General features: G+C 35.2%; 1 protein-coding gene across 3 annotated transcripts in view; it reads left to right on the top strand.

The window, feature by feature from the left end:
• The window catches only part of DIAPH2 (diaphanous related formin 2), an 887,827-nt gene that overhangs the window by 419,360 nt on the left and 455,541 nt on the right, over positions 1-12,926 (top strand). For all 3 annotated transcript variants that reach the window (XM_022580795.3, XM_089904292.1, XM_089904291.1), the window contains one exon: positions 12,652-12,753. In XM_022580795.3, coding sequence (XP_022436503.1) covers positions 12,652-12,753 — 102 coding nt within the window. The remainder of the gene's footprint in view (positions 1-12,651; positions 12,754-12,926) is intronic.

The raw sequence follows: 12,926 nt of genomic DNA, 5'->3' as shown, positions 1-12,926 counted from the left end.
TCAGGCCTGTCTTCCAGTTTACTAATTCTTTTGTGATTTCTGCCTAACCACCTGTTTTACCTCTCCAATGAGTTTCTAATGTCACTTATTATATTTCTTATATCTAGAGATTCTTTGTTTATCGAATATTCTGTCTTATGTCTTTATAGGTCTAATTCTGTTGTTTGTTTTTGCAGACTCTTACTAATGTTTGTTTACTGCTTTCTGTATCATCTATATTTTTATTGTGAACTAATGACTGCTGAGCCTTTATCTGTGGAAATATTTTGAAACTGAAGTTTAAAGGTACTTTACTCCTTGGAACTTTGCATGAATGACTGCCAGTTATTTGGGAGCACTGCCAAAATGTAATCACGTTAAATTTAAATTCTCAGCATATTTTTTTTGACAACTAGGTATTTTAAATTCTGACCATAAACCTGCATGGGTGCTGTCTTGTGGTTAGAGGTTTACAGGGAGTAATATCTTACTCCTAAACCCACAGTCAAGGCAAAAACAGGCAAGATCCCGTACTCTTTTTCTCTATGGGTGGGCTTTGTTTTTGTTTTTGTTTTCTTTACAGTAAGTCCTTCACTGGGGAGATTATCTTTTGGGGTTTTAGATTTCCATCATGAACTGAGTTTGCCTATATCTTGTGAAAGGTCTAGGCTTTGTGTACCATCTTCTGTTTGAGGCCCATTAAAGCTAAACACTCTAGAGCACTGGAAACTGGTAGATGTTCCTAGGGCAGTCTTGGCCTTCAGTGTTTGGTTATGTCTCTGCATTAATGCTTTCCTTTAGTTTTCTTTCTTTGAGGGGAGATGGAGGGAGGTATTTCTTAATTTCTTGCATAGCTTAGCTTTTCATCTAAAGGTATTTTTAAGAATTTTAGGTGTTCTGTAAATGACAGTCCCTAGGCAATTTGACTACCCAATTGACTAGGGTAACTAACCGACTGGAAACAGAAGTCTTTTCTAAAATATCTCGACAACTCTTTTAGTGGGAAGTTTAGAGAAACATATTAGATAGTGCTAATATGCCACTATGTTCAGGTCAATGTGTTTTAAGTTCCACAGATGCCAAATGTTGTTTCTGCTTAGTTAAAAAACATGTACTTCCCTGGTAGCACAGTGGTTAAGAATCCACCTGCCAATGCAGGGGTCGCAGGTTCGATCCGTGGTCCAGGAAGAGCCCATGTACTGCAGACCAACTAAGCCCGTGCACCACAACTACTGAGCCTGCGCTTTAGAGCACGTGAGCCACAACTACTGAAGCCCGCACACCTAGAGCCCGTGCTCTGCAACAAGAGAAGCCACCACAATGAGAAGCCTGCGCACCGCAACGAAGAGTAGTCCCCGCTCCCCACAACTAGGGAAAGCCTGCACGTAGCAACGAAGACCCAATGCAGCCAAAAATCAATCAATCAATCAATAAATTAAAAAACAAAACAAAACATTTTTTCAGCTTGACATGGATGCTTGATGTGTCAAAAAATGTCCAGAGTATTAGATGCTTCACATTGACTGTCTGGTTCTTTAATCGAAGGCATAACTATATACTTCTACATTTGTTTTGGATGCAGGTGTCTATAACCAGTACTTATATGAAAACTGGGAAATAAATACTTAACAATAGCTTGTCATGTATGTTTCTATTACAACTCTTTTTGAACTAATTGGAATGATTTACTGGTATTATGATGATCTTGGAAATAGAAGCAACCTTGCGTTTGTGTGTGGATTGTCTTCCTAGGCAGTGAAGTGTTTCTACCTTTGGATTTGCATAGGAGTGGTAGCATTCTGATGTGGCATGTTTCATTTAATGATATGGCCATTCTGTTAGTGTGCTAGTTTTCATAGTCTGCATAGGCTTGCATTGTTCCATATGCCCAAACAAAAACTGTGGAGGAGAAACACTGAGTTCTTAATGTGAAATGATTGGATATTGCATTAGCATGCACCTGTATATTTGAGTGAAATTTCCAGGTTGTCCTTTGGGATATTTCACATAAAGTACATTGCACTATTCTCATTTCAAGACCTGTGAAATGTTAGCACCCTTCAAACTCTATAGTTAATTGTAGATAGGCGTCTTGACTGTTATGGTAGGATTCAGCTTTGGTTAACATCTATATATAATATTTAATAGTAATGCATCCTTGCATTAGTTTGTCATGGCCATGATAAGGGGATATCTAATGAAAGCAGAATGTAGCGTAAACAGGATATTGTATACCTGTTACTTATTTTAGCTAATACAAATCTTCTATTAAATATCTGAGAATATCAGTTTGTCTTCTTATAATGAGAAGATATTTTATGTTTAATTTGAAATATGTTAATTTAAAATATATGAGGGCTATATAATTTATAAAGGAATGTTAATAATGTGGATATTGTTTGTATTATACTTAGGCAGAATATATTACATTTAGACACAGCCATACCCACCTCATATGCTATTCAGTATTCATAGTCATTCATTCTGTATGTTCTATATTTTGTTTAATTCTTAAAATCACCTTTTAGGTTTAATATGATTTCGAAGTTTTATTTTTGAGTACAGAGTGGGACATAAACAAAATAGAAGATAATTAGCATCAAAAGAATGAATGCTTTTAGTAATAATCTTTCAGATTAATTGTAAATCATGTTAATTATTTTAGAAGGCAATACATTTCGTCTGCAAATAGGATCATGACATTAGTGGGAGTTGAAATTTTTATATACAAAGTAGTCACAATTTTTCTTTTTATAATTATAGAAGTTATAAATATATCTGCGATCTCTATTAATCTAATACAAAATGAGAACACTTTGAGGAATTTAATTGAAGTTAAATTAGGAAAGTTTAGATACATACGATTTCCATAGCCCAGATTTTTGGCTGTACAGTGTAAAAGAAGGGTTGAACCCAAAAGAGATTTTGACAGAAAGAACCATCAGAACTTGTGACTGAGTGACAAATGCCAGTTTGAAAGCTTAGAAGGTGGAGAGGATGCCAGTCCTGTTGGTAGAATGGGGCCTTTAGGAGAAGCTTATAAGAGGTAGGGATGAGGGGTCAGAGTGAGGATGGATTCTCCTTTAGATTTGTTGAATTTGAGTTAACGATGGGACATCTGGATGGGACGGACTGTCAGTCAGAAACATGGAACTTAGAGATGGACAGGAGTAGTGAGGGCTGGAGCTGTTCATTTGGTGTTATTAGCGCTGAGGTGTTACTGAAAAGTTTTCCTACCTGGGCCAAGTTGAAGATCAAATAGGTAGGAAACCTGTAAAAGGCTGCCTCTTTGTAAGATGTAAATGTCATACTCCAAGGTCATGAATTTTCTCATCATGTTTTCAATGCTTGTATTTTCTTTAATCAACTAGTATTTTTTTAAAGGAGTGGCTCCATGAAAAGGTCTAGAAAATCTCCCACTGAATGCTTGAGGCCATTTAATCAGCATTTTAACATACTTTAGCAGACTCTTAGAGTCTGTTTTAGGGGTTTACAGAAATGTTAAGAATTTCAAATCAAAAGGAGAGAATTGTAGCATGACCACCTGACAAGAAATGTATTTAGGGTCAAATGCAACAAATTACTGTCAGTCGTATGTTGATTTTGGTTTCACTGTGTAGGGAGGAGTATACACAGTCCTTCTGGACCTGTAATCTTCGTCAGGGCAGAATCTCTAGTGGTTAACGTGGTGGTAAGGACATAGTCGGCAGCCAGTATATATTAGCTGAACGATGGATGAAACACAAAATAGATACAGAGCTAGGCCCGGCATCAAAGTGTGTGCCATTTAACTCAAAGCAAAGAACAAGAACACATGAATGTGATTTCAGAACATGAAAATACACACACAATTTAAGACATGCCATGAGAAAGTGTTGAAAAACATACAATAAATTACAGTAGTTAAGGGATTGAGTTTTTTGACCAGGCAAAATAGGAGGAGGGTTACGTTAAGATCACAGAGATTTATCCAAGACTTCGGAGAAACGTTTCTTATCTGGGTTTTTCTACAAAATAAAGTATTTGATGACATAGGTTAAAATAACACTTATATATATGTATATATATATATATATATATATATATCCTATATATAAATAGAATCCTGTGTATAGATATAAATAAACATATATTTATATATGCTCTGTAATAGTATAATTTTAAAAGGAATAAATAATACATTTTTAAAAAGAAATTTTGGCCCCAGTCCATTTACGTGGGGAATGATAGACTTAATCACAGTGAACCTAACTTGGCTTTCCTACTGCTAAAAAGACTTAATGAGATATAAGCTAAAAAAGAAAGGTTATGTTTTGGCAAGAAGGAAAGGGCATTATGGTTCAATACCTTCACTTAACTAACCTTTAAGTATGCAATTAACATTTAAAGGAAATAAAGTTTTGAAAGTATTATAGAGTAATTGCAGAAATGTAAAAAGTAGTTAAAAGCCTATGGTCTGTTAGGAGAAATCCCTTCAGATAACTGTGACAGTCATCAGAAAGTGAATTTGTGATGTGTAAAAGAGGAAGAAAAATCTGCTCATTTGGTGACATGATTACTGCTTTCCCCTTTGTTGTTTTCTTTGTGAACTTCAGCTCATTGACATTTTCTAGGATGAAATTTTCATACTGACCTAGAATTGATCTTTTAAACACAAATCGTACAATATTTGAAAGAAGATGCCCGGTATTAAGCAGGAGCAGCAGGAAGGAAAACTAGACGGGTTGAAACTTTACAGGATATTTGCCTATTAACTCACAGTTTGCCAGAATTTAAGTTGTACTTAAAAATTTATAATTCCTAGCTTCTGCTATTATGAACAGCTTTTCCCTTACAGTATAGAGGGTGTCTGAAGTCATCTTTGCAATTTATTTACTGGTCATAAGTAGCGATAGTATCAATAGGGCAGCTAAAGTCAAAAGCTATTTACAATTGTTTAAGTACAGAGTCCTTGGGCAATATGACTTTTAAACACTAGCCCAGTCCACATCTGTTCACATGTGTTTTGCTTCCTCTTGTTCCTAGCTGCTGTTGCAGGACCTTAATTCTTTTTAAAAACTACGTACGTTAGATGTTTCTGTGGCTCTCAGGGAATATCTTCCACATCTCATGAACTAATTTTGTCAGCTTCCATGTAGCTGCTGTGGGTGATTTTCTTCATTTCCTGCTTTGAACCCTTTTCTAAGGACCACTGTATGTGGGGAGAGGGGAGGAGTTTCTCACGGGGCACAGGTGGTATGCACTGAAGCCCTCTCGATGCCAAGGGTGTGGAGTGTCCTGTGGCAAAATACAGAAACATGTGTTTCTTCCCTTGTCTCCTTTTTTAACATCCTTGATCTGGGGGATACCCAAGCCATGCTCATCACACAGCTCCCCTTTCCACAGCATTCAGACATATGACTCTGTTGGGGGTGGGTAGGCCAGGCCTGGATACACATTCAAGAAACACATGTACTATGCTCAGAATCACCCTGATCCTTTCCAAAATGTAGGCTTTCTTACTGGGTCCAGCCTGACTACATGATACACACTTCCCTTCTATTAGGTGGGACATTTCTCTTCCAGGAGGCCTTACAAATAGACTTCCAACTGACTCCAAGGACTGTCCACATTAGTCTCAAACTGTGCCTTGAACATCTGTTTTCTCTCTTGACATGCTATTGAGCAGGTGAAGGGGATAGAGGCAAATGAGTACCACTATGTCTCTCTCTCCTCTGTCTTCTAATCCTCCTTTCTCTTCTATTCAGGAATTGATGGGCATGAAAACATTATTAATGTCTGATCTTATACTCCATTTTGTCTATAAAGTCCAGTATGTATGGGAAAAAAATCAGGTATCTTTATGTATTTGCTGTGATGGCCACTTGCCACACGGGGTTCTAGAGGTAGTGGGCCCATTAAGCAATAAGTCCTATAAAGTAGTCTGCATCTGCCACGCATTGAGAGAGTGTTACTCTAAGCCTTATTTGCAAATAGAACCCGCTAAGCACTGGCAGTTATATAAGCTTGTAACTCAGTCAGAAGACCATATCCAGAATCAGAATACATCTAAGCCCACCGAATGTGTTCAGTATTTCATATAGCTAAACAGAGAAAGAAAAGATATGTCACCTACGGTGGAGCCTGTGCTGTAAAGATGACTTAACAGGTTATCTACAGCTGGAAGAGAAGCAAAATAACAACAAGTTTCACATTCAGAGCTAAAATTCTATTTTAGACTTGATTCATTCTGTAATAGTTATTTTCACAGTTAAAACTTAAAATTGAGGTGGAGAGTTTGAAATATGCAGAATTGATATTTTTAATAATTATATTAATGTTCTTAATCTTTCTAATTGAGTTTCCCTGTTGGGAAAATTATACAAGTTACCAATCTGATTCTTTGTTTTTCTTAATAACATACTTCACAAAAAGTCCCATTAACAGAGAAAAAATTTTAAAAACAATTTATATACATCAGAAATATTCTAGAAAAATAGAAATAACACCTTGGTATTTACTTACCTTTTCATTCTATAAAAGAAAATGATATTAATGAAGCAAAATAGTAGATGTTCTTAATTTCATTTGATTATATGTTTATATTGTTATATCAACATCGATATTTCTTTTAAGTCAAAGGACGTGATATTTTAAGTCTTTGGTCTCATCAGTTACACAGTCGGTGCCATTGCAGGTGTAGAGCTTAGTGGAAACGCAGAATTAGTGGGAGGAGAGAAAAGATAAATAGAGAGAACAAAAGAGGACTTAAAGTAGACATGATACACTTGTTTCCTGTGGGACTTATAAGGCTATATGTTGTCTACTCTTTTTTTTTTTTTTTTGATCTGGAAACATCAATAATATACAGTGTACCATTTAACCTATTTTAATTGTACAATTTAAGTGGTGTTAAGTATATTTACAGTGTTGTTCAAACGTCACCACTGTTTTCAGAACTTTCTTATCATCCTAAAAGAAACTCTATACCTTTTAAGCAGTAACTCCCCATTCCCTTCTGCCCCTACCCCCTGGTAACCTCTGTTCTACTGTCTCTAAGAATTTGTCTGTTCTAGATACCACACATAAGTGGGTTCATACGTTATTTGTCCTTTTTTGTCTATCTTATTTCACTAAGCGAAATATTTTCAAGATTCATCTATGGGCTTCCCTGGTGACGCAGTGGTTGAGGGTCCTCCTGCCGATGCAGGGGACACGGGTTCGTGCCCCGGTCCGGGAAGATCCCATGTGCTGCGGAGCGGCTGGGCCCGTGAGCCATGGCCGCTGAGCCTGTGCGTCCGGAGCCTGTGCTCCGCAACGGGAGAGGCCACAGCAGTGAGAGGCCCGCGTACCGCAAAAATAAAAAAATAAAATAAATAAATAAATAAAAAGATTCATCCATGTTTTAGCATGGATCAAAACTTCCTTTTTTGGCTGAATAATATTCTGTTGTATGTACATACCACATTTATCAATGCATCTGTTGATGGACAAGTAGGTTGTTTCTACCTGCTGGCTATTGAATAATGATGCTATGGACATTTGTGTACAGGTATCTGTTTGAGACGCTGTTTTCAGTTGTTTTTGATACATACCTAGGAGTGGAATTGTGGGGTCATACGGTAGTTCTATGTTTAATTTCTAAGAAACCACCAAACTGTTTTCCACAGTGCTGGTGCCATTTTACATTCCAACCAGCAATGCATGAGGGTTCCTATTTTAACACATCCTCACCAGCACTTGTTATTTCCCATTTTTTTGGCAGTAGCTATCCTAGTGTGCATGAAATGGTATCTCATTGTGGGTGCTTTAAAAAATGCTATTATAAATGGAATTGTTTTCTTAATTTGCCTCCAGATTGTTCATTGATGGTACATAGAAATACAACTGATTTTTGTGTGCTGATTATGTATCTTGAAACTTTGCTGAATTCATTTATTAGCTCTATCAGTATTTTTGGTGGATTATTTTTGGTGGATTATTTAGTGTTTTCTGCATATAAAATCATGCCATCTGTAAACAGAGACAGTTTTTTTTTTTCTTTTACAATTTGGATGCCTTTTATTTCTCTTTCTTGCCTAATTTCTCTGGTTAGAACTTCCAGTACTATGATGGATAGACATGGTGTAAGCAGGCATCCTTGCCTTGTTCTTGTTCTTAACAGATATGCTTTCAGTCTTTCACCATGGAGTATGATGTTAACTGTGACTTCTTCATATACGACCTTTATCATATTGAGAAAGCTTCCTTTTGCTCCTAGTTTAAAGAGTATTTTTTTCTCACAAATGTGTGTTGGATTTTGTCAAATGTTTTTCATGCATTAGTTGAAATGATCATGTGAGGGTTTTTTTTCCCTTCATTCTATTAATGTGGTATATTATATTGATTGGTTTTTGTATGTTGAATCACCCCTGCATTCCAACTATTGTTTTACAACTGTCTGTTTCTTCCTTCAATTCTGTCAATTTTTACTTCATATATTTTGGAGCTCTGTTCTTAGATGTGAATATGTTTATAATTATATCTTCTTGATAGGTTGAAACTTTTATTAATATATAATATCTTGTTTGTTATCATTTTGTGATTTAAAGTCTATTTAGTTTGACAATAAAATAGACACCTCAGCTTTTTTTTTTTTGGTTACTGTTTATATGCAATATCTTTTTCCATCCTTTTCAACAACTTTTTGTCTTTTTATTGAAAGTGAGTCACATGTAGACTGCATATAGAAGATATGTTTTTATTTATTTATTTACTTGTTTTATTGAGGTATAATTGACACATAGCATATCAATTTCAGGTGTACAACATAACGATTCAGTATTTGTATAATTGTAACATGATCACCACAATATGTCACCATACATATAGAAATTTTCTTCTTTTTTTTTTCTTGTGATGAGAACTTTTAAGATCTACTGTCTTAGAACTCTCAAATATGCAATACAGTATTAATAACTATAGTCACCATGCCGTATGTTACATCCCCATGTCTTGTTTTATAGCTGGAAGTTTGTCCCTTTTGACCCCACTTCACCTATTTTGCTCCCCACCCCCCAACTCCAGCAACCACCAGTCTGTTCTCTGCATCTGTCAACTTGGTTTTTGGTTGTTGTTTTGTTTTTGTTTCTTGAGAGTCCACATAATAAATCAGATCATATGGTAGTTGTCTTTCTCTGTCTGACTTATTTCACTTAGTATAATGCCCTCAAGGTCCGTCTGTGTTGTTGCAAGTGGCAAGATTTCATTCTTTTTTTAGGGCTGAATAGTATTCCATTGTGGCATGCATGCACGCATGCGTGCATGCGTGTGTGTGTTGTATCATCTTCTTTATTCATTCATCCATTAATGGACACAGGTTGTTTCCATATCTTGGAAATTGTAAATAATAGTGCATTGAACATGGGCATACTGATATCTCTTTGATATAGTCACTTCATTTTCTTCAGATATATACCCAGAAGTGGAATTGCTGGATTATATGATAGTTCTTTTTAAAATTTTTTGAGGAACCTCCTTACTGTTTTCCATAGTGCCTGTACAAATTTACATTCCCACCAAGAGCACATAATATTTGTTTGTTTTTAAATCAGTTCTGCAAAACTCTTTTAATTGGAGAGTTTAATTCATTTACATTTAAATTAATTATTCATAAGGAAGGGCTTTTTTCTGCCATTTTCTGTATGTCTTACATGTTTTTGTTCCTTAATTTCTCTATTATTATCTATTTTTGTAGTTAGTTGTTTGTTTGTTTTTTTGTAGCCTACTATTTTGATTCTTCTCTTTATTCTGTGTAATTTTTAGTTATTTTCTTAGTAATTACCTTAGGGATTAAAATTAACATCTTAAACTTATAACAACCTAGTCTTAATAATAAAAACTTAACTTCAATAATAATATATAAACACTGTGTTCCTGTACATTTTTCTCCCTTTATATTGCTGTTGTCATAGATTACATGTTTATACATTATATGCCCATTAACAAAGATTTATAATTATTGTTTTTTGCACTTTACTTTTAAATCATATAGAAAAAAAAAGAGGAGCTACAAACCAAAGTACAATAACATTGACTTTTATATTTATCTATGTAGTTACCTTGCTCTTTATTTCTTCTTATGTCTTTGAGTTACTTTTTGGTGTCATTTCATTTCTGCTTGTAGGACCTCCTTTAGTATTTCTGGCAGGACAGGTTTGCTAGCAATAAATTATCTCTTTTGTTGTTGTTATTGTTAATTTGGGAATGTCTTCGTTTTTCATTCTTGGAGGAGGATGGTTTGGTGGATATAAAATTCTTATTGATAGTCATTTAGTTCAGCACTTTAAATATAACCTTTTGACTCCTATGGGAGAAATATATTAATCCTGTTGAGGATCTATTAAATGTGACAATTCACTTCCCTATTGCTGCTTTAAAAATTCTTTTTCTACATTTTGACAGTTTAATTAGGAAGTGTCTCAGAGTGGACCTCTTTGATGTCCTGCTTGGAGTTAATGAGCTTTTTGGATGTGAATATTTATGTATTTCATCAGAGTTAGGAAGTTTTCAACCATTATTTCTTCATATATTTTTTCTGCCCCTTTCTCTTCTGGGAATCCTGTGATGTACATGTTGGTGTGCTTGGTGTCTCACAGATCCCTCAGGCTCTGTTTATTTTTCTTCATTCTTTTATCTTTCTGTTCCTCAGACTGAATCATTTTGATTTCCTTATCTTCAGTTCATCAGTCCTTTCTTCTGCCTGCTCAAATTTGCTGTGGAACCCCTCTAGTAAATTTTTCATTTCAGTTGTTGTACTTTTCACTTCCAGAATTTCTTTTGGATTCCTTTCTGTAATTTCTATATCTTTATTGATATTCTCATTCTGTTCATAACATCATCCTCCTGATTTCCTTTAGTTATTTGTCCATAGTTTCCTTTAGCTCATTAAGCATGTTTAAGACAGTTGATTTAATATTTTTGACTAATAACTTTAAAGTCTGAGCTTCTTTAGGGATAGTTTCTGTCAAATTCTTTTTTTTTTCCCCTTCACAGGCCCCGTTTCCTGTTTCTTCACGTGCTTTGTAATTTTTTTTTGAGAACTAGACATTTGAATATACTATAACTCTGGGATCTGATTCTGCCACTCCTTACAGACTGCTGATTTTTGTTTGCTGAGAGTGGTAGTGTGTATTCCTTCTGTGTGGTCATTGTAGTTTGGGTTTCATTATCTCTTCTGTCAGCCAGTGACCTGACGAAGATTTCCTTAAATATCTGGTTCCAAAAAGCAGGAGAGGTGTTTCTATCTGTTTAAATCTTCCAATAGATGCCATCAGGGAAAGCTGCTGCAACCAGAGAATGTTGAAACCAAGGCAAGCATCTGCCAAACCAACCAAAACTCAGATCTCCAAATTTCGGAGAACAAGGTCCCCACTGCTCACCCTGGCATCAGCCGTCCCCTTTGGCAACTCAGGCACTATCTTCACAGTGGTGCTGAGGAATAGTATATGGTATCTGTTTTATGCATGTCATTCTCTTACCAGAGTCTCTCTTTATCAAACACTTCCCTTGTTGGAATTATCCAGTCAGGTTCACAGTTCTGAAATAGTTTATTAAATCACTCTTTCCAGCTCAGTGGCTGCTTTGATGGAGGGATCAATCTCTGGAGCTTCCTTCTCTGCCATTTTTCATCAACTCTACTTTCTTAAATCTTTGTTTCCTGCTTTTTTCCCTTTTATATGCCTTTTTAAATTCCATACAGATCCCCAAAACATTGGTTGCAGGTTAATGTGATGATAGTTAGAACTGTACCAAAGTCCAAGATAAGCTAGGTTGAGAAGAATTCATTAATTTTGATTCTCTTAGGCATCAGACTTGAACATGCATCAGACTTCATCACTTTTTCTTGGTTCTCCATTAAAGTTGGAATGTATTATGTATTTAAGTACAGATATTGTATATATATTCAAGTTGTTCTGAAAGGTAGTTTTAATGTGCTTGGATATTTTAGTTGGACTGCACACTTGTCTCTCAGACTCAGTGTTTGACTCTTATGTGGCCAGCTGTGAGGTGGTAAAGCTGAAATAGCTGGGAAAATGATGTATGGACTTTAGGGGCCAAGGCTAGGCTTGTTTCTTGATAATTGTATTGGAAATTAGGAATCACATAGAAGAACAGAATAGAAAAAAAGAAGAAAAATACAGATATTGTAAATAACGGGAGATTAATTTTTACAGGCTTGGTGTGGTTTATAAGATTGAAGATGATTCCCAATTTTGCCAATTATGAAGAGTAGAGTTGATTATTATTATTATTATTGCCCATGAGTTAATTCTACATAGTATTTTCCTGTTTTTTATATAGATTGACTAATTACCAGGACAGGAAATAAAACTTAAAAAGTATGCTATGTGTTTAAGGCCCAGAAAGTTAGTCAGTTTTGGATTGTTATTTATTGTCATATGATTTTTTAATTTAACATTTATGTACTGTAGTGCATAGACACCAAACATGTTTATGTATTTATTCACATTAAATTGTCGTTCATTTTTTGGTTAAGTTTTTGGGGAGAAGGGGAAGATACACTGGTACTATGGCAGAACCACAATCAGAAATTTATCCGCTTTTCTAGTTAATCACTTTTAGAGTTGCTAATGCATGTTTAATAATCCTAATCATGAAATACTAAACTTTCATGCTTTTATTTCTTTTTAGAACCTTATAAAACATCTTCCTGAGCAGAAGGTACTCAATGAATTAGCACAGCTGAAGAATGAATATGATGACCTTTGTGAGCCTGAACAGTTTGGAGTTGTGGTATGTATCTAGTCTAAGGGCCCACAAACTCAGCTTGGAGGTAACACTTACCAGAAACAGTGAAAAAAAAAGGCATTTCAATCGTTGATATTTTTTTCTACTGTATAATAACTACATAACTTAATATAACATTAGCTGTCAGGAAAAAAAATCCTTGTTTATTATTTATAATA

Source organism: Delphinapterus leucas, chromosome X, assembly GCF_059928025.1.
Source record: "Delphinapterus leucas isolate spDelLeu-1000000601 "Yukka" chromosome X, BTC_Dleu_Yukka2, whole genome shotgun sequence".
Lineage (NCBI taxonomy): Eukaryota > Metazoa > Chordata > Mammalia > Artiodactyla > Monodontidae > Delphinapterus > Delphinapterus leucas.
The sequence above is the reverse complement of the archived record's forward strand: the minus strand, read 5'-3'. Positions and strand labels throughout refer to the sequence as shown.